We start from the raw sequence: 27,178 nt of genomic DNA, 5'->3' as shown, positions 1-27,178 counted from the left end.
CTGCAGGTGACGAGCAATTGAGGGGGAAAGCTGTGGCAGCTTTTGCACTCTCTCTGGGAAGGATGGTGGGGGTTTTTACCTGGAATTAGGCCTGGGGTGGTACTTTCCAGTACAGCATAGAGGGAGAGGGCAGGCAGTGGCTGTCCCTTGCCATAGTCAGTCGTTTTCTCACTTCCTGGTAAGCAGGCATGAACAGTGCCAAGGTTTAACTGGGTCCTACTCTCACCAATGCCCAATGGAAGATGGCAGGTGAGCAAGCAGAAGCAGCTATTTTTTGCCATAAACTGAAGTTAGGGGTGTCCAGGATTGTTGGTGGTTGTGAGTTCCCACAGGATCCCTGCAAAGTGAGGGAACTGGTATGTAAAGGGTGAAATATTATTTAAGTGCAAAGTGATGCACATTGGTTAATGGGATTGGAACTGACCAGGAAAAAAGCCTTGTAGTTCTAGTGATAAAGGTCTTGACTTGGTGTCTGATGGCTGTGAAAAAGATGGATTCCATGTTATAGATTATTATTAATGTGAATAATGGTGTTGCACAAATCTATAGTGTGATCACACTTGGAATACTGTGTAGTTCTGGTTGCCTCATCTCAGAAAGGATATTGTAGAGCTGGGAAGGTTCAGAAAAGAGCAACCAAAACGACCAAGGCGCTGGAGCAACTGTCTTGTGAGCAAAGGTTTGGGGCTTTTACATTTGGGGGGGGGGGAGGCGAGTAAACAGGGCATTTTAGCTGTATAAAATTATAAGTTTTTCTCTTGTACCCATGATACTTGAACGTGGGGTGTCATACAAATGTTGGAAGATCCAGGGCGGACAAAAGAACTTTTCACAAACATGAAATTTGCTACCACAGGACATCAACATGGATAGCTTGAGAAGATTAGACAAATTCACAGAAGCTGGCTAGCCACGATGGCTGTGTACTTTGCGTCAGAAGTGCTTATTACGCCCATATCCTGCTTGCAGGCTTTCTACAGCCACTATGAGAACAGGGTGTTGCACTAGATGGGCCCTGGGCCTAACCCAGCAAGTGTTTTATTATGGGTCCCAGCAGGGAAAACTATAGTAAGTGATGTTTCTTGCGCACTTTGTTGGGCAAGCGAGTGGCGACCCCGCTGCCTCTCTCCGGACAGGTGGGGAGCGAGGCGCAGGTGCTATTCCTGCACAGAGGAGAGGGCTGCGCGCACGTCCAGTTATCCGAAGAGGGAGGACTAAGCCGGGTCTAGACACCGGCCCTGATCCGCTGCTCTTCAGCGACCGCCTCTTAGGGACTAGCGCCTTGGGGCTCTCCCGAGGCGCCGCAGCCAAGGGAGCCCACTGCGGGGAGTCGAAGCGGCAGAGGAAGAGAACGGCCGGATTCGCTGTGTCCCTCCCAACTCCACGCCATTGGCTTCTCCCTGCGAGGATGGGGCGGGGGTCTCAGGGGCGCGACTGCGGAGCAAGGCCCCGCCTGTGTCCTCCTCAGCCGGCGGCGGCGGCTGCAGCGCAGGAGGAGGAGGAGGAGGAGGCGGCGACGGCTCTCCTGCCGCGCTCCTTCCCTCACGCCGCGCGCCCCTCGGCGTGGCAGGCGACAGGCCTGGGCGCCGATTTAAAGGAGGGGATGTGACGAGCGCTGCGCTGTGCATTGTGGGACTTTACAGTCGGCTTGTTCCAGTTTACACGGCGGCTGAGCGAAGTGGGGAGGGAGAGGCGCAGGGAGACATATTGCTGCTGCTGCTGCTGCCGCCGCCGCCGCCGCCGCTATTGCTGGGAGCTGCGCTGTAAGTGATTGACTGACGCCCCCTTCCTTTGCCAGGGACCCTGTCCTGCGCGAAACCTGCGCTCGTTGTTTGAGCACAATGCGATTTCCCTGCCAGCCGCCTGCCCTGTTCGCTTTGGGGAGGTGGGGTTGGGATCGAGCGGATCGTCCCCCTGTCTCCCTTTCTCTCTGTGTCGTATTGCAACACTTGCAGCAGCTGGAGGTGGTCCTTTGGGGCAGACACCTGCCTTGGGTGCGGGCGTATCTTGCAATCCAGAGAAGCTCCCGACAGGTTCCAGGAGGGCGTTACTGGTGGTGGTGTTATTGTTGTTACTGGTATTGTTATTAACCGAGGCTCCTGTGATTCCATGATTCTTTGCAATCTGGGGGGACCTAGGCGAAAAGGGATTTCCTCCGATCCGAATCCGGAGCGGAACCGAGGGGGTTAAAGGAGAGCAGAGAGACTTCCTTGCGCCCTTAAGGAAACCAGGAAATAAAACTCTCCTCTGCGCGGTGTCGTGGCTCCGATTCTTGCTCCGATTTCATTCTGGGCTAGGGAATCGGGATTTCGGGAGTGGATTGTGGCCCTCGGATTCCAAGAATACGCGATCGTTTGCGCAAGGGTGTTAGATCATGCGAGGCTGGACTTCTGCCCCAGCCAGCCAGCCACCCACCTCCTTTTCTTTCCCCTCAATTTTTCTCCTTCCTCCTCCTCCTCGGGTCATTGAGCACGAGAAGATAATGCACAGAGACTGCAAGCTGAATAACTAGGAAGCTTCAGAGGACATATTTGGTACGTTTCACTTTCACATGACATGTCCCAAAGTTGCTTGTTTGCAAATGGGGAAGGGCTAAACCCAAAGACGCACACACGTCCAAAAAGAAAAAGGCTGCTTAGAACAAAGTGGGAGAAAATAGTGGAAGGGGCACTGCGCAGGGTATTTTATCCAGAGCCTGTGATTGTTGTGCCTGCTGCAATGTGACCTGGTCCTGGAAGTGTGGGATGGGAGTGGTTGCTCCCTGCAGCAGAGGGCTGCTAGAAACATGGGTGATCAATCCACCCAGTTCAGTGTTGCCTACACTGACTGACAGCAGCTATCCAGGGTTCCATGCACAAGGCTTTCCACAATCTCCCTAGAGATGCTGAGGATTGAACCCTGGAACATTTGCCGGCCAAGCAGGTGCTCTACCACTGAACTACAGCCCCCTCCCATAGGTATTTTAAAGAGCAGAATACATGACAAAAAAAAGAACAAACCTGTTATGTACTGAGTTGAATAGGATCCAAACTGTAGCAGTCTGATTGGTCCTAGAACAATAGGATCCAAAAGGCAGCAGTCTGATTGGTCCTAGAACAATACAGCAGTATGATTGGTTGGCAGGAACCACCCAATCCTGCTCCAGATAGAAGTGAATCCACAACCTGATTGGCTTACAGTAGAATTCCAGAATTAGCCAATCATGTGCAGCCCATTGTGTAAATAATGTATATAAAGCAGATACTGTGAGGGGACATTTATTCATTCCTCCTCACCACTATGAGCTGAATAAAGAGCATGAAATCACTTTGCGACTCTGAGTATATTTCACTGGCGACGAAGGTGGGATCCCGCTGAGCTGACTGCCACACACAGCACCGCAGCACCGCCAACTGCCGCACCGCTGCCTCGCACCGTGTATCCAGGCTTCAGCTCCGGGGCACAAGGAACTCAGAATGGCAGCCAACAGCAGCTTCTCGCCATTCAACCCAGCATCTGGAGACTGGGAAGCGTACGCCTCCCGTTTCACCTTCCTCCTAGAAGCCAAAGGGGTCACCGACGAAGAAGACGCCAAGAAGAGGGCGATATTCTTCAGCGTCTGCGGAGAGGAGACGTTTGAAATCGCCCGGGCTCTCCTTGCGCCTGAAGACGTCGCTACTGTTCCATACAAAACAATAATGGAACAGCTGAAGGGGCACTTTTCGCCGCAGCCCTCAGTGGTGGCTCGTCGAAATGCCTTCTACGCAAAGCGGCAAGCCCCTGGGGAAACCATAACTGGGTTTGTGACCTCTCTCCGCCAAGCCGCCCGGTTCTGCAACTTCTCAGAGCTGGAGAACATGCTTCGTGACCGCCTCGTCGGTGGCCTGAAGGATGAGAAGCTGCAACGACGCCTCTACGCTAAGAAGGACCTAACGTTCCAGGTCGCTCTGGAGGAGGCCCTGGCAACAGAAGCTGCCGAGAGGTCGACCCAAGAGGCACGGCCGAGCCTGCCATCCCAACCGAGGGTCCACCATGAAGACCTCACCGACGACTCAGGATCCGACAGGGAGGAGGTGCACCGAGTACAGCAGCGCACTCAAGCAGCGCACAGACCACAGCTGCCTCGACGAGAAGGAGGGAACTGCGCAAGCTGCGGGGAGAGTCACGAGAGGAGGACCTGCCGTTTCCGCAACGCAGAGTGCAGGCAGTGCAGAAAATCGGGACACATCGCCCGGGTGTGTCGGGCTCGGCCCACCCGACACCAGGCATCAGATGACCAATCCAAGAGCCCCAGGTCCCGGGGCCCAACGCACCAAGGCAACTCGACGGAGCTCACGGACTTCCAGGTATACCAGTTGCCCCACCCCAACGTAGAGAAAATTTATGTAGAGGTACAGATAGAGGGGGCCCCATGCCGCATGGAGCTTGACACGGGTTCAACTCTATCCATAATCTCGGCAAGGACCTTAAGGAAACTGTGTCCCACTGGGGGTCCCAAACTCAGGCCGGCCCCATTCACCCTCCGGGACTTCCAGAAATGTAAGGTCCCCACAATGGGGGTGGGGACCTTCAGGGTGCAATACCGAGGGCGGACGCGGCAACTGGACTTGCTTGTGGTCAAGGGCCCCTACATTAGCTTACTGGGATTGGCATGGTTTGGACCACTGGGGCTAGCTGTCACCGGGGTGAACCACACTAGCTTACAAGTGGACGTGGACGCCATATGCAAGGAATTTCCAGGGGTTTTCGATGGGAAATTGGGACAGTATACGGGCCCCCCCATTGCGCTACAGCTTGACCCCGCAGTACGACCGGTCAGGCTCAAGGCCCGCCGGGTCCCGTTCGCCTTGAAACCCCGTATAGACGAGGAATTGGACCGACTCGTAGAGCAAGGAGTGCTGGAGCCGGTGCCTAATGCTCCCTGGGAAACCCCAATCGTCACACCCGTCAAGCCTAATGGTTCGGTCCGCATCTGCGCAGACTACAAATGTACCATAAACAAGGCCCTCACGGCCCACGCATACCCAGTGCCAGTGGTCAGCCATGTCCTTGCCACCCTGGCTGGGTCGAAAATTTTTGGCAAGCTGGACTTGGCCCAAGCATATCAACAGCTGCCAGTAGATGAGGCCACAGCAGAGGCACAGACGATTGTGACGCACAGAGGAGCGTTCAGGGTAAAGCGGCTGCAATTCGGTGTCAGCGTGGCACCAGGCATATTCCAGAATATAATGGACTCTCTCCTTAAAGGGATTCCTGGCGTCACCCCCTTCTTCGATGATGTGTTGATTGCCGGCCCCACACCAGAGGAGTTTGAGGACCGCCTCCGCACCGTTCTGCACCGTTTCCAGACGGCGGGTCTCAAGGTGAAGCGGGAAAAATGTCTACTAGGAGTGCCTCAGGTGGACTTTCTGGGATTTATGGTGGACGCAGAAGGGGTCCACCCGACTGGGGACAAGGTACGGGCCATTTGTGATGCCCCAGCGCCCAAGAGCAAGACTGAACTTCAGGCCTTCTTGGGACTATTGAACTTTTACCATTCCTTCCTTCCCCACAAGGCGGCGGTAGCGGAGCCCCTACACAGACTCCTGGACAAGCGGGCCCCTTGGGTGTGGGGCCAGCGCCAGGAGGCCGCATTCCAGGCAGTCAAGGACTTGCTTGTCTCAAACTCGGTCTTGGCACACTTCGACGAGAGGCTGCCGGTGGTGCTAGCATGCGACGCCTCACCCTATGGCATTGGAGCTGTCCTGGGGCACCAACTCCCGGATGGAAGAGAGGTACCGGTGGCGTACTTTTCCCAGACACTCAACACAACCGAGCGGAACTACTCGCAAATCGACAAGGAGGGTCTGGCAATCGTAAAGGGAGTAAAAAAATTCCATGATTTCTTGTACGGGCGGCCCTTCACCGTGGTGACTGACCACAAGCCGTTGCTTGGCTTGTTTGCCCCCGAAAAGCAGACCCCCCAAGTGCTGTCTCCTCGCGTCCTCAGGTGGTCAATTTTCCTTGCCAGCTACCAGTATGCACTGATTCACCGAGCTGGGAAGGCGATGGGCCATGCGGACGCCCTCAGCAGGCTACCACTACCGGAAACAGGCCCTGACCCAGCACCTGCACAAGAGGTTATGAGCCTGGAGCTGCTTCCCGACCGCCCCATTCAGGCACAAGAAGTTGCACACCATTCCAAGAAAGATAGGGTCATCTCCCGGGTCCTGGACTGGGTGTGGAGGGGATGGCCCAGCAGCAGCCCCGGGCCAGAATTCGCCGGCTACACAACCCGCAAACATGAACTGTCGGCCCACAAGGGGTGCCTGTTATGGGGAAGCAGAGTCGTTGTTCCCCAGCCCCTCTGCAAAAGGGTCCTCACAGCCCTACACGAGACACATCCAGGGGTAGTAAGAATGAAGGCCCTTGCCAGGAGTTATGTGTGGTGGCCGGGGATCGATGGAGAGATAGAGGCCTGGGTCAAACACTGCCAGGCCTGCCAAGAATCCCGCCCAGACCCCCCAAGGGCCCCAGTCCAGTCCTGGGAGTCCGCCCGAGCACCATGGTCACGCCTGCATGTGGATTTCGCTGGCCCCTTTCAGGGGAAAACATTCTTCATAGTGGTGGACTCCTACACCAAATGGCTGGAAGTCGCACTGGTACCGTCCACTTCCACGTCCGCAGCCATCCGGGTACTACGCAGGCTGTTTGCAACCCACGGGCTCCCTGACACTCTCGTCTCAGACAACGGGACTGCATTTACGTCAGGAGAATTCCAAACCTTCACAGCGCAGAACGCCATCCGCCACATCTGTTCGGCGCCGTTCCACCCTGCCACCAATGGCCAAGCAGAACGCATGGTGCGGACCACCAAGGACACCCTTCGCCGCATGACGCAAGGGGACTGGGAGTACCGCCTTGCCACATTCCTTCTAGCACAGCACAGCACCCCCAGCTCAACGACTGGCCGGAGCCCCGCTGAACTACTAATGGGTCGGCGCCTTGCAATCAGATTGGACCGCCTTCACCCCGATAGAGCTCAGGATGAGGTAGTGGTGGGGGAAGGCAGGAACCCCCGGACCTTCGAGGCCCAGGACCCAGTGTACGCAAAGAATTTTGGGGCAGGCCCAGCATGGGTACCCGCCACAATCACCAGGGTCACTGGCCCCGTGTCGTACGAGGTGCTAACGGATGGGGGGCAATGCTGGCGCCGCCACTGCGACCAGATACGGCGACGATTCCCGGGAGAAAACCAGGAGGAGGACAGGTCAGAGGAGTCCCAAGGGAACAGCGGGGCAGTGAGGCCCATAGAGCAGGAGGGGCCAGCAGGAGAGGCAGAATCAGTAAATACAGAGAGGACCCGTGAGGCCGAAAGGACACCGGAACCAGAACCACGACTGAGCGAGCCGGTTGCACCAGACCAAACAGCCGCATCACAGCCAGCATCCTTGGAACACGAGCCAGAACCCGGAGCCCGGACCAGGGAACACCCCAGGCCACAACGCACACGTAGGCCGCCGGCATACCTTGAGGACTATGAATGCGACCTCCCGGGCAGGACTGGAACTTAGAGGGGAGGGGTGTTATGTACTGAGTTGAATAGGATCCAAACTGTAGCAGTCTGATTGGTCCTAGAACAATAGGATCCAAAAGGCAGCAGTCTGATTGGTCCTAGAACAATACAGCAGTATGATTGGTTGGCAGGAACCACCCAATCCTGCTCCAGATAGAAGTGAATCCACAACCTGATTGGCTTACAGTAGAATTCCAGAATTAGCCAATCATGTGCAGCCCATTGTGTAAATAATGTATATAAAGCAGATACTGTGAGGGGACATTTATTCATTCCTCCTCACCACTATGAGCTGAATAAAGAGCATGAAATCACTTTGCGACTCTGAGTATATTTCAAAACCCAATGCACTTTGAGATACAAACTGCTTAAACTGACCTGATCCTGTGGACTTCATTCTGTTGCAAGGCCCTTGTTGCATACTCTCTTATTGGAGGACTGCTCTTGAGTAAATGTATGACGATGCAGGTTTGCAAGCTGCATCACTTTTCTTGTGTGCTAGCATTTAATTTGTGGATCTCACCGTGTTTCTTTCCCTGTAATGTGAATAAATATTTAAACTTTGCTAGCTGGGTGGCATACGCTGTCATTTGACGCTTGTGGATGTGGGGGCCAAATTATGACCTTGGCTTATATCAGAAATGACTCTGTCTATCCCCTTGTCTATAGAGCTTTGAGTTTCAGAGCATATTCAAATTGTGTTGTCTGTCGTGATTTCACATTTTCCACATCTGACCCAAGTGTTCATGCTTGGATTATGCAATTATCACTTAGCAACAGGTGTGTAGGGATTGCTCCAGTTCATGTGCTTTCCCCCTCTTGTTTCTCTGGGACTGAAAAAAAATAAACCAAAAGGCAAATCTGTAATTAGAGAAAGAACACCTGAGTGTAAAGAAGGACATATATTTAAGCAAATACTATATTCAGCTGCAGGTGTCTTGTATCCATATATTGTTTATGGGGCTAGTCATCATGGAAGTAAAACAATACATTCAACTCAAGGATTCAATGTAATTTACATGTGACATATTTGCTTTTGCATTGCTTTTGACATATTTTGCTAAGATTTCAGTTTGTTTTCTTGTTCTGAACTTAGCTGGATAGGGGGGGAAGTAAAGGGAAACATAGCAATGCTCTCAGTTTCTATATTATCTGTAAAGATTGAATATGCCACTCTGTGTTTGGCTTAATACACATGTGGGCTAATTCTACTCCAGATTTACACCAGTGTTACTGAGAACATAATTTGAACCAGTGACATTAAACACTGAAAAATGTAGCTCAGGGGTTCGTAACTTGAGCACAAAATGATGCATGCACTATTGATTAGAAAATATATCAAACATTTATGGAGTCATAGGAATATAGTGTGCACTTTGGGAACTCTTCCAATGTCATAAAATAAATTCTGTTGCACAAAAGAGAGTTCTTGGAAATAAAAGGAGCACTCCATTATAGTAAGTAAAGAGGATGTAGACTTCTGCGGAACTATAAAAAAAACATGAGTGCTTCTAACCTTAATAACAACATTATGGGAATTTTTTTCAAGTTGCATAATTCCTTCTGATTACAATTTCTTTTTTTGGGGGGGGGGAGAAACTTGGGCAGGTGTGGGTGTCCTCCAGATATTGTTGGACTACAACTCCCATCATTTGGTCCATGAGCAAATGGGAAAGTCCAGGTACCCTAACTCTTTTCTTTAACTGAGGGGCAGAGAACCTGGCCTCTCAGGGGGCCAAATCTGATAGCTGAGCAGGATGCCCACCTGTCAATTACATGATGTCACAGTGACATTAGCAAAGAGCCCAGTGTGGTGTTTTGAAGTGCCATTCATCAGCAGGCTTGAAGCCACTGCCTATCAGCTGATAGGCAGTGACTTCTTGCTTGCTTTCTGTAGGGATGGGTTGTGCAGTTGAATTCCCCTCAGTTCCCCACAGGGAACTTAGTCATGTCAGGTGTGATGCTGGTAGGTGTGGTTTCATGGAAATGGCATCATGGGACAAATTGGGGCCCTGGTTGAGGCAGATTTGGCATGCAGGCCAGAGGTTGCCCAGCCTGACTTTAACTGAACATGTTTTGGTTTTAGAATACAGATCTGTGTAGCACAAGACTACCTTCCTCAGGCTATTTGCAGCCAAAGTACAGTTATAATGGCAAGTTCATATCCCTCCAGACTGGGACAGCAAACAGAGGAAGCACAGAGACTGGGCGCAGTTTGGTAGGATAGGAGAGAGCAGCTACGCTATGCATGTTCAGGTGGCATAGCCTTCCCATATGAAGAGGGTTGATACAGATCAGGTTCTCCACTCCTTGGTCAAATAGAAGAGTTAAGGTACTTCCCAATTTGCTCCTGAACCAAAAAGCACAGAAATTTTAGGTCATGGTTCCTGCTGTAATTTACATGCCATGGAAGCAGGAAATTAATGTACACCCTCATTGTATATTGTGCTTCTTCGCACAGTGTATAAGCAAGCATGCAAATATTAACTTTGAACCAAAATGAACTTTTATCTGGCTCTGTAATAAATGAGGAGCTGTTGCAAAGCACTGACAGTACAGATTCAAAAAAATGGCAGATTCAAGGTCAGCTGTAGGACTGCTCACAAGAAAACCTCTCCAGTATTAAGTAAATGCAGGAAGAAGAAGAAAGGCAGCCTCTTTTAGTCCTGCCCCTGATGCTGATAAACCCAGTGGCCCAGGCCCCTTTGGCACCTGCATGTGCAGCATACACCCAAAAGGGGTCCTTTGCACTTGGACAGATGCTGTATGTGAGGCTGCCAGGGGGTGTGTTGTGAGTCAGGCTAGTGAGGCAGTCCCTCTTGCACTTCACACGTTTGCTGAACATGTGGGAGCTTTTCCTTTGAACAGCCACTTTGGGCTAAAATAGTAGCCACAGACAGGAGAAATTTGCCTATTGAGGGAACAAATGGTCGTCTGCATCTCAGCCATTTTGTACTGATGATTTTCTGTGTTAAATTTTCCATGCCAAGTTGGGAGAAGTCTTCTTGATTTTAATAGATAGAATGTCCAGGATTTGTTCCCTTTAACTATTCCATACCCTTCATGTGCAGCCTCCATAAAATAGCACAGTGGTGTAAGCCAAAACTGGCAGAAGGAGAAAAAGAGCAGTATCCAAAGTTTGCCTAATACAGTCCCGGTTATTTGGGGCAGGCCTTTTCGAAGCTGTATTTAACTACAGTGCAGTGCCAGTGTTGCTATCCCTGCTCTGTCCCTGCCTTCGGGAAGTTCAGGGAATGGAGAGGTGGGTAAGTGCCAACAGGAGCATAGGGGGCTATGGAATACAGTATGAGAGAGGCAATTTTTATTGTTTATATTTATTTTGGCAAGCTATATAGCACTTAATTACAACCGTCTCTAAGTGGTATACAAGTAACTCAGCAATACAACAAAGATAAAAATAAGTTAAAATGCTTTCTGGAATGATGATGATGATGTCTTCAGTTGGTGTCAGCAGTGCCAAAGGAAGGGATCGTGCTGGACCTCAGCTGCAATGGAGTTCTACAAAATCGGGCCCACATTACTGAACACACAGCTCCAGGTGGACATGAGCCATGTCTCTCAGCCATGAGGGAAAACTAACAGTGACTCCCCCCAAGACCCTAGTGATCAGGCAGTCCTCAAGGTATCCTGGACCCAAGTTGCAATGGTCTTGCATTAAGACAAGAACCTTGAACCTGGCCTTATAGTGGTGGCTGTTGTGGTGAGGCAGAGCTGCCCCCCACCCCACCAAAATCCAGTGTTGCTGCAGCTTACCTAGTTGTTGCTGAGTTGGTACAGGTGGTGAGGTCAGGGCTGCATAGATGCACTGGCAGCACTTCCACTGATGTGTCTGCCCAGCCTTGACTTCTGCCACTTTCCCACCCCACTGCTGTCCAGGTAAGCTGCAGCGACCTCGGTGTCGAGAGGATGGCTTCCTGGCTCTGCCCTCGTACACCAGTCGCTATTGCCCTTATCATGTTTGTGAAGATAAAATGGGATAATCTCATATCTCCCGCCATGAGCCGCTTGAAGGAAGAGTGGGGCAAATCAGCTTTAACGTGCGAGGCTGAAATAATAGTATTTGATGGTTGCAAACAAAACATTGTCTGCTGGCAGTGAAGAGAAGGTGATGGAAAAGGAAACACACCAAATGCTTCTCTAGTTCATCTTGGCATTTATCCAGTCCCAGGAGATCATTATCTAGTGTGAATGCCCCATTGATGCCATTATATATATCTAGCGAAATCTGTCATCTGTGTATGAAGGCAATTACTGTCCATATGCATGCTTACCTTGGACCAGGCAAGCCTCTGACTCAAACCTATTAGGATGAATGTTAATTGCTCTGCTGAAATCAACTCGGCATCTGATTGCCTATTAATAGCCTGCCATTACCTTGACCCTCTTACAGTTCGGCATTTGCTTGACCCTCTTGCCAAGTGTTAGTCAGATGCTAGCCTAGCCAGTGTGAAATGAGTGGCCCAGAAGTACATGCAGCCACAGCAGCCTTCCGTAAGCAGTGAGGTTTGGTGGACAGAGATCGGATGAGTAAGAGTGTGTTCCTCCCCAGTCAATCCAGAAAGTGGCAACAAGCCTGAGCATGCTACAGGATTTGGGGGGGGGGGGGGGAGGGACGTAGCTGAGTGGTAGAGCATCTGCTTTGCATGTGTTAAGGTACCAGCTTCAGTCCTTGGCATCACCAGGTGAGGCTGTGAGAGACCCTTGTCTGAACCGCTGGAGATGCCTGTCAGTGTGGATGGGGCTGAGCTAGATGGACCAATAGTCTGATTGCTGCTGCTGCTTCTGTTCCTTTTAACTACATAGCAGTCTGATACTCTGTTTGTGAAGGCTGTGACTTCAACAGCTGTAGCAGAATCCTAAATGAAGCAATGAAAACCAGGGCTGCTCTGCTTGGATGCTTCCGACCTTTCAGCTTCCACCACCCTCCATTCCTATGGCTGCTCTCGTGGTTTGCTTTGCTAAGGCCCACTGGAAGCCCCCTTCTCTTCACTCCATCGTTGCCAAATTGCAGGCACCAGAATACCTACACCAGTGGCTGCTGCTGAGCTGGCAGAAAAGGCAGAGCAGGCCAAGAGTTGCTTTGTGCTGGTCCTGGGGCTCCCTCTGTGCTGAATGCTCTTGCCTGTGTATAGAGCTGGGCTGTTCACCCAGATTTAAAAAGAAAGGAAGGAGAAATAAAAATACAGAGATGCATTCGAATCCCTCCAATAGGCAGTAATTCTGTGATTGCTGATTAATCTGCTTATGAAAATTGCCTGTATACCTTACTCCTTACATAAAGCATGTCCATTTTCTTACTGGAGGTGTCTAGTTATTGTTTAACACTAATTGGAGCTATTTGTAGCTCTGTGGGGTGGGGGTGGGGGGAGGAAACCCTTCCAATTTGCAGAAGATCTGTTAAGCTGCACGGAAGCTGTATCTCACACGCCGTATTATTTCTTCAAGAGGAAGTCATGCACAATTAAATGAAGAGTAGGTGAAGCAATTGGGAGATGCAGCCATACGCGCTGTGTAGAAGATTTATTGTGATTAGTTGTATGCTAAGGACCAACTTGGGACGCGGGTGGCGCTGTGGGTAAAACCTCAGCGCCTAGGACTTGCCGATCGCATGGTCGGCGGTTCGAATCCCCGCGGCGGGGTGCGCTCCCGTTCGGTCCCAACGCCTGCCAACCTAGCAGTTCGAAAGCACCTCCGGATGCAAGTAGATAAATAGGGACCGCTTACCAGCGGGAAGGTAAACGGCGTTTCCGTGTGCTGCGCTGGCTCGTCAGATGCAGCTTGTCACGCTGGCCACGTGACCCGGAAGTGTCTGCGGACAGCGCTGGCTCCCGGTCTATAGAGTGAGATGAGCGCACAACCCTAGAGTCTGGCAAGACTGGCCCGAACGGGCAGGGGTACCTTTACCTTTACCTTTAAGGACCAACTTGATGTCCCTCTCCGATGTTGAAATTTGTGTTTCCATCCATTCTGTTGTTTCAAATGAGGTCCAAAGGTTAATATTGAAAGTTCCAGTAAACCTCCTCCACACCTTATGGTCCCAGTAAAAAAAAGGGCCCGAGCTAGGTAGTAGAGCACATGCATGGCATGTAGAAGATTCCATATGCAATCCTTGAAATATGTAGCCAAAGGGATCAGGTAGCAACTGAAGGGTGAGACCTTGGCCTGAGACCCTGGAGAGCTGCTGGAGAGTCAGTGACAACAGGGCTAGATGGACAGATGATCTGATCTGGTCTGAAGCAGGTTTCTGTGCTCTTAAGAGATTTGAGAGACAAGAAAACTCAGTGTATTTCAGGTTCATGATACAGGCTGTTAATGCCATGTGTTTTGTCAGATTGTCCCTTGATAGTTATCATCACAAAAAGGAATTCCCCTGGGTTGCTTTGAATTCCATAGCATCCTCTCCTTGTTAGAGGAGCTCTCTCATCAGGGATTACTCTGTTGATGGAAGTTATAGGCTCTCTGGGTTGATGCCATTTCTATTTCATCTCTCTGAAAAACGAGAAGGTATGTTCACTCTCCCTTGCTCCTGCCAGTAGCTTCTCTGACAAAGAACCGTGCTAGCTTTTCAAGAAGTGGAAGACTGGAAGGGTAGAAACGCTTGAGAAAATTGTCTAACTCCCCTCTCTCTTTTTGTTTGGAAGAAATATGATCAGTTCTGGCAGATGCTAGAAGGGCATTAGATGGTTTGAACCTTGGTTACATAGCCATTATTCAGATGGAATGCTGAACCATGGTTTGGTGGTATGAAGACAGGTCTTGGGGTATGGAAAAGTGAGATGAAAGAAGGGTGTTGACACAGTCACTCCCAAGCATCGTCTCTTGGTTTTGCACTTGTTGCAGCTCTGTTTGAAGTACCCAGTGCCACTATTGAGGGTGTGCTATGGAATCAGTTTCATCCCATGCAATCAACTGATGTGGACGAGGTGTTGGCGGCAATATGTCCGACCACATGCTCCTTTGACCCCGTCCCTCCTGGCTCATTAAATTAGCAGAGGAGGACTGCTGATTATGAGAGGAAGGTCCCTGCAGCTTAAAAAATACATGTGACTACATCTACCAGAAGGGCCAACTGGAATAAACAATCCATGCCACATAAATCACTAAGTCCTATTCAGATGTAACTGGAAACCATGGCTTTCCACTACCTAGACAAGTGTGCACAAACTTTGGGCTCAAACAGTCTCTTTCTCTCTCCCCTCCTCCTCTTCTGTGATCATGCAGAGATCAAAAGCACCCTTTCTATTATCAATGTCACATTCAAACTTTGGGAACTGTGGTTTGTTTAAACTGTCGTTTAGTAAGAACAATTCAGGATCTGTTCATTATAAGCATCTACTATGTAACTTTGAGCATGGGTGTTTGAGTTTGCCAGTCATCATCATCTTCTTTTTTTAATAAGATATTTAAGATTTTCAAAAAATTACAAAATAAAAATAAAAAAAGAAGAAAATACAAAATAAAAATGGTTAAAAACAACTCAATCTTTCCATTACTTATTTTTCATTAGCTTGTTTCCCGGACCTCCTCACGCCTCCCTTTTTTGTATTCCAGTTCGGTTTGTTGGTTCAGCAAATCCTTGCCCTCTTTGTTTATCCTAGTCTTTAATCTTAAAATATTGTAACGTTAAATTTTTACCTATTGATAATCCATTTTTCATATTCCCTTAAAGTATTACAGCTGAAAACCACTTAATTTCTATGCCAGTCATCATCTTCCCTCCCCACTTCTTTTTCCATTTGTGTTGTGACTTTTTGACTGTACACCTATGGACAGGGATTGTATTATAATAATTAATTTTTAATCTATCATACGTAAGCCACTGTGGTAGCCTTTTTAACTGAAGACTGGGGTAAAATGCTTTAAATGCTTTGAAACATGGAGTGAATAACAAATAACATTAATAACAATAATATTAGTAATAAAAAGACAACACTTTGCGACATCTCTGTTTGTAACTGTTTGTAACAATGTGGCTTATTCCAGTGACTGGCAAATGTTTGATATTTTTTAATTTTTCATTTATAAAGGACCTTTTTCTTTTTTAATCGCATTGAAAACTCCAGATTGAAATTCCAGGGTAAAATATTATTAGCTAATTGGCCATTTGTGTTCCATTAACTGGACATGAAGTGTCTGAGAATGCTCTGCTCTCCAGGGTTTTTGTGGTTTATACATATTTTTAAGGGCCATCTTAGAAGCCATAATTAGCCAGATGGTTAATAGAGACTTGCTAGTTATAGGCCTACGAAGATCCATATGGAGGAAAAGTGTGTTTTGCTGGGTTGTTTTTCCAAGTTAAGGAATGGAAAAGTGGAAAGTGGGGAAAGCTTTCTATATCTTTACTTCATTTTTCTTCACAACCTTTTCCTTAAAAGTACCTTGAACACATGTGGTAATAAGCTATGGTTGCATTCCTAGACACACCTGCAAGTAAGCCGTGTTGAACTCTGCGGCATGCTTTTAAGAAGATATGCCTAGGACTGTGGTGTATGATGAGTAACCCTAAAAACTGCAGGTATGGGACTTTGAACAGAGGCAAACCTGTGTTTAGCCACACTCCTATCAGTTGCCTTGGGCCAACGTGATGTGTCCAATGGTAGACTTCCTTATGGGTTGCCTTTTACAAGATACACGTTTCTCTTTGTTTCATCTCCTTGTTTGGGAAGTCTAGGAATTGAGGTTAACAAGAGTGTGGGAGGATGGAATCAATAGACGCTGGAATTTATATTCTTAGTCGACAAAAGACTCCTGGTCTGAAATTTAGACAGGTTTTATGTAATAGCTGAAAGTGTATTTAAAAGCCTTCATGACACGTTAGCACAGGTCAGAAATCGCATAGTAGCAAAAGCTGCAAAATGTCAAAAGTAAGGCTTGCTTCTCTTCATTTGGAAGTCAGTCCATCGGAGGTGCCTGGTGCATATATTGATAGGTTTGTGTTGCAGGGGGAAGTAGGGAGGGAGAGGGAGAACGCAATGGAGCAAGGTGGGGACAAATAGCTAATGGAGCGAACAAGCAGAAAGAATTCAGAACCTAGACATGATGATTTAATAATCGCAAGGAGGTGAAGGGGGAATTGGTTTGAGAAAGGGGGGGGGGTGATACTGTGAAAAAGCACCCCTTTGTGCCAAGCCAGCTTTGGGTCACGAGGAGGTTTTCCTATGGCTAATACACACCGTTGGGGTTTCCTTTGGCTTATAAAACATTGTTTATAAAACTGTCTATCTCCATAGGGGTGAAGGAAAAAGCCACTACAGGCTTCTCTTACAGGAAATCAAAGGTTTAGGAATTTGGACTAGTTTTCTAAACCACCAGCTCCCAGAAGAGCAACGGTTTCTGAGCTTGTAAACCGCCCCTCTCTGCGGAGCTTTTTAACATTTTAATTTAATGCCTACATACCCTTGCAAAAACACAACTTGAGAATGACAGACACTCGGCAGAACGATCAGCAACATGTTTGTGGATGGTAGTAAATTAGCATGCGATTGCTGGCCATCATTCTCCGGTGTCAAGTCCAATTATACTGGTGGAAGGAAGTTGTCAGATTGGAGTTTGTGAAACTCCTGCAGGAGAATGGAATGAAAACGACTGTGATTGGTAGGCGGATAAATTCCACAATTTCAAATCCCAGGCAGTTAATTGCAATCCTTTCCCTTTTCCAAAGAAACAAACAAAACAGTACTTTTGTATGCAAGCATTCTTGACTCCACCTGAGACCTTAAGCCTTACCTGGCATTTTATTTTTATCATCATCATCATCACCTTCTAAACCACCACTTCAAGGCTATTTACACATAAAATAACTAAAATCAGTTGAAAACATTAAAAACAACAAATGCACTTAAAACAAGATTAAAACCCTAACAAGTGGGCACTCACGGCAAAGACCTAATTCATCCAGGGAAAGCTTGTCAGAACCAAGATTGTCTTCAGTTGCTTCCAGAAAATGCAGACAGTGGGTGCCTTTCGTGTCTCAAGAGGGATGCTGTTCCACAGAATGGGGGCCATCACATTGAAAGCCCTGCTCCTAGTTACTGCAGAGCAGGCTTCTGAGATATTTGGAATGTGTAGGAGAAACTGTCCCAATGACTGCAGCGGTCTACTGACTATATAAGGGATAATGTGGTCTCTCAAGTAACCTGGTCTCAAGGTCTCCTACCAACACCAAGGCCCATAGCAAACTGGCAGCCAGGCCAAATCCCACAAGCAAGGTGTTATATGCTGGAGGTAGTTTGCCAGTCTTCTTTCAAGTACATGAAATGATAATAAGGATGAGAGTACCTTTGAGCGTGTGCAAAGTGTCTTTCTGTCACAACCGCTAGTCCAGCACATCTGGGACTAGTTGCTACAGCAGACAATATGATCTTTGCAGGATGGTTACTTTTCTCAGAATATTCAGTTTGGACATACTTGTCAGTACAGCAGGCAAGATAATCCACTCATTACCAGAAAGACAAAATCTGGGAACAATTCTGTTTGCATCATCAGTGTGTTAAAAAATAACATTATTGTCCAAGCAGCTATCCTAACCCGGGTGATGACTGGGAATAGCGCCGGCACAGTGTCAGGACTCAAGGCACGTTTTATAAATATTATTCGAGTTTATTTTTGTATGGTCATTGGTGTTTTTGCAATGACTTCATGTTTCTATTTGCTACTGTATCTAGTACTTTAAAATTACCGTTTGCTTAAAAAAAAAAGAGTAGAAAGTTTAACACCTTGAGCAATATAAAGTCATCTGTTCAGAGCATTTTTTAAAAAAAAATATTTTACAAAAATGAAATTTGTTTTGTCAGGTGTAATGGAGAGATGAAATGCTAAAAATTACCATTCATTCAATCAGCAAGCATTCACTCCTCCCCCAACCTTCATAACTGTTTTTTTTTTTAAAAAAAAAATATTATTATTTTTCTTTTCTCTCATTACAAATATACTTATAACATACAACTTACATAACATCTCTCCCTCCCCCCTTTTGGACTTCCCTCAACTTCCTTTTCTGATTTATTAACCTCATTAGTATATAACTGTTAATTGTAAACAAATGTTTTTTTAAAAATGCCTGTGTTTATATTGTTTTCTAACAAACAAACAAATTGTTCTACCTCTGCTGGATCAATGAGCTTTCCGTCTGTAGAGGGACCCCATTGGATACAACCATAAATAATTAATGCTGGGATTCTCAGGGTGCTGGATTTTGCACCCAGTGCCAGAGTCCTCTGACACACAGTCTGATCAGTCTTGCCCACAGAAATGTCTTTGAATTTTATGTGTTAGAGGCACAGATAAGGCACTAAAAGCCCTGCCTCTCAACATAGCACTGCAGCTTTCCACGTGATGTACGGCAGTGTTGCGACTTAGTGCAGTTGAAAGCCTGTGGGCCCGATTTTAAGAGACTGCTGAGGTATCGTTCGCCATTTGAAAGCAAGTGTCTCAGGCTTGATTTGTAACCTTACCCTTTCCCCCTTTTGTTTCTAGTTTCTAGATTGCTGACCCAGACCCACGTAAAAGAAAATGTCCAGCAGGGGTGGGAAGAAAAAGTCGACGAAGACCTCTCGCTCGGCAAAAGCCGGGGTCATATTCCCCGTCGGACGAATGCTCCGTTATATTAAGAAAGGTCATCCGAAGTACAGGATTGGGGTCGGTGCTCCAGTTTATATGGCAGCTGTACTTGAATACCTGACTGGTAAGTTTGCCTCGACAAGAGCCAAGGCAGTTCAGTGGAATCAGTTGCAAACGCGAGAGAGCATTTGCGGAAGATAAAAGCAGCGAATTGAGGCGCGTTGCATCTGCAGCAACATTAACCTCATAATGAATGTAAATCCAAACTACTGATCTTGCATCTCAGTTCAGATTTCTGTGTCTTGGAAGCATTGCACTAGCTAACTTTCGCAGCTGTAAACCCTCTCTTGCATTTATAATGGGTTCCTGGTAAGATTAGTTGGCTTTTGGTTGAGCCTTCCGTGATGCTAAATTGGATGCAGATAGTAGGGAGGGCAAATGGTAGCCGTTCGGAGGGCATGTTGGCGTCATGTCAGAAGAGGCGAAAGACCTGCAGGCTCCAAAGTCCCCTTGTTCCTCTGGTATGCCCAAGGAATGGGGTGCAAACGAAAACAGCCCTGAAGCTGACATGGGTATTTCACTTGCATTGTAATCGACAAGAGGGGAACTTTTTAAAACGGCAACCGTATGAACCTGGTATAACACCCCCCCCACCCCCACCCCGTTTTTAACTGTTCTGTAAAATGCACAAAATAATGCACACTAGACAAGAGTTTCAAAAAGCATAGGGGAAATGCAGAGAATACTTCACAAAACAGTGCCCTAAAATACATACCTGGACTTGTTTCGATTAATGTCTGCCGGAGACTTTGTGGATATTTAAGTTATAATTAGAAAAATCTTAATAATTATTCATAATTATTCATAAAGGAAACCGTTTATAAGAAGTAAATAAGGAGGCCAGATATAGGATGAAGGAAGTCTTTTATTTGGTTGTTTGTATTGTTGTATGTTATGCTCATTGTACGTTATGTTCACGTTTATTGAGGGTGGATTTCTGTATTGGGAGGGTGGGGGGGGTTATGTTATGTTGTAAATAAAATTTCCAATAAAGATTAATAATAATAATAATAAAATAATGTGCTTTACCACTAGCAAGCTTCATTAGCTTGAAGCCATTCACTAGAGCAGAGCTAGGGGACCTTCAGCCAAAGGACCACATTCCCTTTATTAATAACGGTTTAAAACAACCTACAACCACCACAATAAGGTACCACATGCCAGTGGTGGCTGGGACCAGAGGCAAAAAGTGAACAAAACGACGAAAGGGATTTCCACCCTTTGTGCGGTGGGCTAGTGTCTGTGCACACCCCTCTCTGTCCTCTGCCCAGGCAAGCAGGAAGTGTTACCAGAATTCAAGGACGTATTTCAGCCAGGCAAGAACACTCAGGATATGCAGAAGGGATGATAAGGGAAGAGGGGATGTATCTGGGGTGAGTCTTGGGGGCCAGAAAGAGGGACATGGAGGGCAGGGTTTGGCTCCCAGGCCTGAGGTTCCTCATCCCTGTACATCTCTGTTGTGGCACCCCCACTGGAGAATTCCCTCCCACTGGAGACCTGGATAGCGACCAGCCTGATGGGCTTCTGCCACCAAGCGAAAACTTCTCTCTCCTCCTGTGCCTTTGGAGGAAATTAGTTAATGCTTTCTGGGGGGGGGGGGGTTGTGTGTGTTTTGGGGGGGGTGTTTCCTGTGCTACTGCATTTTATTAATGATTGGTTTAAATATTTTATTGTATTGTTTTATATTGGAAACCGCCCTGAGGTCTTGATATGTGCAAGGAAGGGCAGTCTAGAAATTTTGTAAATAAGCAAATAAATAATTGGGCAATGGGTTGGTTTGCTCCTGAGCCGTCAGTCAAAACAGCTGCAGGAGCAGCTTTTTTGAAATGGGGCCAATAATGCAATTAGAACATGATGCTTTCTCTCTCCATATACTACAGCAGGGCCTCCTTTTGCCGGGGCTGCTATACATGGCGTGCTCTTACTGAACAAAGAGAGGTCTAAGAGTCTGTTTGAACGCTAGAGCCACCACGTGAAGACTGCCAATGAACATTTCTCTGGTGCTGGCAAGAGATGCCACGCACCCGGTGGAGGCGCACCAATAATTGACAAGCAGTTTTCAGATGTTAGACCCACTCTGTGAAGTGCTTCCATGCAGAACCGAGGATCTTTAAGAATTACAATTAGCCCTCAGGTGTAGTATTAATAGGGGGGGGAGCAATAGCTTTAAGGACTCGGTGTTATGTACAAGCAGTGGCACCATTGTAAAAAGAGGGTGGTAGAGAACGGGCTAAAGAGATGGCAGCGATTTCAGCAAGATGAAGTATCCAGAAATGAAACGTTAGACCTAAGTTCTCAGGGTGGGGAGGGATTCGGTAAGAGATTAGAGTTGATGGTCCTTGATCTTTGTGGCTTATTTGAGCAATTTAAGTAAGTTTACGGATATAATAAAAATGCCCTAAACTATAAAAAATAGTGTTCTAGAGTGAACTAAGGGCTAAGCAAGCTGACTGACTTTACATGCACAGTCTTAGAATCATAGATTTGTCCCTATTACATTTGTCCCAATTGAATTCATTTTGTTAGTTTGGGCCCAGTTCTCCAATTAGCCCTCCCACTTTGGTGCTGTCTGCAAATTTGATGAGCATTCCCTCAATTCATCCATCGAAGTCGTTTATAAACTTTAGAAATCCACCTGTGTAGCCCCCCTCTCCCAGTACTTAGGCGAGTCACTACTTTAAGGAAGTTACGGTACTTGTGAGAGGAGTAATGGATTTCTTGAACAACGACGGTATGGTTTAAACAGGTTGCTAAGTTTGTCTGTATTGACCTGTATTTGTCCATCTAGCTCAGTATCATCTACTCTTCTGTTACTGTAATCACTATGTAACTCAGATGATATACATATATATTTAGATTCTAAACTTAATGCCTTTTATAAAATAGCCTGCACTGAGTGTTTTTTAATATATAAAAAACCCCAAGCTAAACTAGCAACTGAGATGCATTACAAGTAATGTTAATGAGCAGGACATGGTACCAATTTTAGAGAGAGAGAAAGAGATTTGCACACTTCTGTGAGATGAAGAACCTTGAGTGAGGGAAGAATACAATAGAGCACGAAGACTTTTTTGTGGAGGGTGGGAACCCTGGGAATTTGTAAACATGGCTTACAATCCCAGCTAGATTATCCCCAAGGAAGATATTATAAAGAAAGCTGAAAAGAAAATGATTCTCTGCCTTTAATTACTTCCATTCCAAGGAACTGAGATTATTGTGGGTTTTAAAAATGATTTAATTTTTTTTTACTATTTATGTTTTCTGTCTAACACTTTTCCCCCCTAAAAAGCAAAACTCAGAAAAGGACATATGCATTTGTCTGTTTCCCCTGGTGGCTGCATTCATTTAAAATGCATTGTGATAAAAAGTTAATATGTTTATTGCAAACCAGAATAAGATATTTTGCCCATCTCTCCTTTATTTAAAAGACGATGCCAATCCAAGCTCCATTAAAGTGACTGTGAGGATTAGGCTGCCAAAGTTATTGCTCACGACCTTATAATAAAGGTTATTGTCTGCAATCCTCCAATTTTCTGTCTTACAGCTCCCACCTTCATCACGCACCGTGTATGGTTTTGACTTCATGGCCTTTTCTTTTTCTTCATTTTGTGTGGTCTGAGCCTAGATTTCTATTGTATGTTGTGAGTTGTGCTGACTACTGAAAAAGTAAGGGATTGTTGGCATCGCTGAAGGTCACACAGTATCCCATGGGACTTTTCTGAACTGACCCTCACTTTTTGCCTGAAAGGGGTCAGCTACAGAACATAAAAAAGAAGGAACACCACCTTTGTCTCCAAGGGTGCTGTCAGAGGTTCAGATTGTGGCAGAGTTGAGAGAACAGATAGAGAGGACAGAGTGATCTGTAGTGGAAGGTGAAATGGCAATAAGATCACTTTGAAGGAAAATATAATATCAGAAGCCAAAGGGCGATACTCAACTAAGTTGTTGCATGTGCAGAACAAGGTTCGCTAGTGCAGTGGGACTCTCTCTCCCCCAACACTTTCCTTTCCCTGTGTGTCCTGCATGTATGCTAAATCTGTTTTGGAGGAGAGGGGGAAAACTCTTGCTGCACAAGCTCACCTTGTTCCATGTGCGATTACTCCATTGAATTCCACTTAGGGTATTCACATTTACATTTTGACTCAAGGCTCTGAGATTGCTAGCGTACTTTGTTCATTGCTCATAATCACCCATTTTTCATACTCGACCTGAAAGAGAAGTTCCAAATTTCAGAAGAGTTATGATATATTCATTAAAAAGAAGCAAAGGTTCCCGTGGTGCCTTAAAAGTCTTAATTGCTTCTTCGTGGCATACACTTCTTTCATCCTGTTCACACTTCAATCTGTGTCTCACACAGACATATTTTGCTGTGTGGTTTCATAGCTGTAACCCATATCACTGGCCATTATAATATAATTTCCCCTTCTTGCTAGCCCTTGAGAAGTTCAAAAGGTGACAGCACGTGAGAGGGCCTTTTCTGTGGTGGCTCCTCACCTCTGAAACTTCCTCCCCTGGAAGATCCATGTAACTCTTTCACTGCTTGCACTCAGAAGGGCAGTTAAAACATCTGTTTTTAATCAGGCTTTGAGCCCTACTATGAATGTGAGTGTTTTCTATTGCTTGTTTATAAGTTTGTACCGTTGAACTGCTTTTTATAAATGCTGCTCTGATCTCCTTAGGGAGAGAGGGTTGGATATAAGTTATTTTAAATAAATAAATAAATACATTTTCCTAACCAGAGGGGGAAAACACCCTGCAGACACTTAGCAGAGTCTCATGTCTTGCAGCTACACCAGAGGCTGTACTAAATAAGAACTAAATAAGACCCAGTGTTTTTGTCTTGATAGCTTCCTAACCAAAGGGACCGCAAGGATCTCTTAGGACTTCCACAAATCTTTTGTACTAAACATCTGGAGCAGTTTTCCCTGTTGTTTGGTATTAAAACAGACATAGAAAAAATAAGGCATTATGTCATCTAATAAACAGTTTTCTCCTATCTTCACTTTTCATCTGACATCTCCAGAGACGATCCTTTTATTACTTTTCAGTCATGTATGTAAGTCTCTTGTCAGCTCTTTTTAGGCTGAACAAGTCACCATTTTCCCAAGCACATTTCAAAAACATCGTTTTCTGGCATTTCGATACAAGACATAATATCGAAGATAACCCTGAAACTAGCACTAACAAACTCGAATGTGGGGACTGGTTGAGGCTGGGACAACTTGTGCTGTTTAAACCCAGCTGAAGCAAGGCCTGGATTATCAAGTCAAGTACAGTCAACCATAGTTTAACACTTGTAGGGTATTCTGTGGTAATATTGTGAATTTTTGAACTTGTCCGTGGAGTAATACCTGCAGGAAGGGTCCAAACCCAGTGCCCCACCAACTGTGGGAACATGGGTGACGGTCTTCTCAGTGGTGGCACCACTCAGACTCTGGAATTCTTAGCACATTTGTTGTTGGCCTTGTAATAAATTGCAAAGACCTTCCTTTTCCAGAGGCTTTTGGCCTGCTAGGTTAGTTATTTATTTTCTTGCGCTGCAGTATTTTATTATCTTGCGGTTCTGAATTTGGTTTATGCTGTCTGCAGTTTTGAATCTTCTTTTTCTGTTTAATTAGATTTGTTTAATCTGAATGCACTACATTTTCTATCTTTTTTTCAGTCTGCCTAGTTTATCTATCTATTTATCGATCTATCTGTCTGTCTGTCTATCCATCTATCTTAATGCAGAAAAAGAGCTAGAAAGCTTATGGGCATAATTTAAATAGTAGACAGAAATGAAGCTTGTGGGAATTTCTGTCAATAGACTGCTCTACATAAAAAAATAATTCCACAGCAAATTAGGAAAGAGTGAAGTTTATAAAACAGCAGGTGATATACAATAACACCCCACTCCTAAAAAAAGGTGCTGTGATTTACATTGTTCCACAGCTAGAAAAAGTCAGGTAGGGCGAAAACTTGAAATGTCTGCTTTCTCCATTAACATTTTTCCACCACTGTATTTTATTGCCAATCCATTCATTTTGTAAAATTTAAAACATGCACTTTTTTTTTTTAGAGTTCCAGACCATAACTCTCTCTTGGGTGTTCTGGTGACTTTTATGCTTTGTTCTCGTGCTTTATGACATCACCAGATTCCCTGAGTGGAGTTTCAGATACTCCAGCAAGTCATTTGCTTGCTATTTAATCATGATTCATTTTCTGTGTGGAAACCTGTCCCAAGCCATTGAGTGCCTGAAAAATAAGAACGTAACGTGCAGTTAACCAGTTATCCCAAGTGCTTGCCATGTTTTCCGTCAGAATTCATTATGTGGAAGTGCCATTCCACTCTTCTTTCTTTTCAGAAGGAATGTAATAATTTAAAGGCAAACGACAATCGTGTTTGTTTCTTAAAATATATATACTTTAGTGCACACTGCTTTTTTTAAAAGGACAGCGGCTGTAGCCACAGTGATCTGCCATAAAAATAATTTGATTCATAGAATGTGATTTCAAAGTTCGGAGTGTTATTTATAGGCTGCACGGTAAGGAAAGGAAGCAAAAAGTTTCTTAAACAATGAAGAATCCATTACAGTGACAGCATTCTTTGGAACATTTGACATATTTCCTGCATATCATTACACATTTGATTTGTGTGTATGTGTAGCCTACCCTAAATTGAAAAATCAGGTTGAGCAAGACTGAAAAACAACAAAAAATATAGAGAGAGAGATCAATACATTTAGACTGAGTGGTACAATACTGTAGTTTATCTTTAACCTTATCTCTGGAAATAGAAATTCAGTGAAAGAGAAAGGCCTTGTGATTAAGGCTGAAATTCTGCTCAATATCTGGGAACAAGTCCCATTAAGTTCAGTAGGGCTTACTTCAGAGTCGGCATGTATAAATTTGCACTGTAAATTATTCTACTTTTAAAACAGAATTTACTCCTTTGCTAACAACACAGGTTTTTAAGACTGTGACATAAATATGGACCTAATATGGGCAAAAGTCCCCCTCCCTCTTGATGTAAATAAGAAATGCATCATATTAACCATGTTGCGGTTTGTTTGCTTGCTTGCTTGTTCGTTTTTACAATCAAGCAGTATATAAATTTTATGCAATAAATCACGGAGCTGTGGTTGGGATGCAGATAGCCTCTCAACTACTTCTGTGAAATCAAAGAGCCTTGGACAGTCAAGGGTCACACTTCAGCATCTCCAGGTAGGCATGGGAAGGTCCTTTGCCTGAAACCAGTCAATGGCAACAGTACTGAGCCAGGTGGCCCAATGGCCTGTCACTTCCTGTGCTCTTATCCTAGTCTTGGCTAGTGTTAGCGATGCCAGCAAAGAACCACTTAGGACTTTTGCATCAGTTGTTGTTGTTTAGTCGTTCAGTCATGTCCGACTCTTCGTGACCCCATGGACCAGAGCACGCCAGGCACTCCTGTCTTCCACTGCCTCCCGCAGTTTGGTCAAACTCATCCTGGTAGCTTCGAGAACACTGTCCAACCATCTCATCCTCTGCTGTTCCCTTCTCCTTGTGCCCTCAATCTTTCCCAACATCAGGGTCTTTTCCAGGGAGTCTTCTCTTCTCATGAGGTGGCCAAAGTATTGGAGCCTCAGCTTGACGATCTGTCCTTCCAGTGAGCACTCAGGGCTGATTTCCTTAAGAATGGAGAGGTTTGATCTTCTTGCAGTCCATGGGACTCTCAAGAGTCTCCTCCAGCACCATAATTCAAAAGCATCAATTCAGCCTTCTTTATGGTCCAGCATCAGTTGTAGTATTTGGAAATTTAAAATTGGTAGTCCTTCCTGTAGCGTTGTTGACAGATTCAGGTGGTGTAAATGTTTGAGATAGAGATTAACTGCCCTCAGAGTGCATAACAAATGAGGTGACACTTTTTGTTCAGTATCAGAACCGATTTGGCCTCCACAGATTAAAACACGTGTCTCTTAAGAGTTGGCATTAGGTTGGGGGACAGTGTGTGCCATACATAAATGTTGTCTTCACGTGTTAATGTGC

The 27,178-nt window shown here is 46.0% G+C and overlaps 1 protein-coding gene across 3 annotated transcripts in view; it reads left to right on the top strand.

Annotated features, from left to right (window-relative positions):
* Positions 1-1,516: 1,516 nt before the first annotated feature.
* MACROH2A1 (macroH2A.1 histone) overlaps positions 1,517-27,178 on the top strand; it is a 49,176-nt gene continuing 23,514 nt past the window's right edge. For 2 of the 3 annotated variants that reach the window (XM_080996321.1, XM_080996319.1), the window contains exons 1-2: positions 1,517-1,763; positions 19,031-19,238. In XM_080996321.1, the coding sequence (XP_080852447.1) occupies positions 19,067-19,238 (172 nt within the window). In that variant the 5' untranslated portion in view covers positions 1,517-1,763; positions 19,031-19,066. Of the gene's footprint in view, positions 1,764-2,285; positions 2,535-19,030; positions 19,239-27,178 lie in introns of those variants that run through there. The other variant, XM_080996320.1, reaches the window with a different exon arrangement.

The sequence above is a fragment of the Podarcis pityusensis genome (genome assembly GCF_964106645.2).
Source record: "Podarcis pityusensis genome assembly, chromosome: 2".
NCBI lineage: Eukaryota > Metazoa > Chordata > Lepidosauria > Squamata > Lacertidae > Podarcis > Podarcis pityusensis.
Note: the sequence above shows the minus strand (reverse complement) of the source record. Positions and strands in the feature narration are given on the sequence as shown.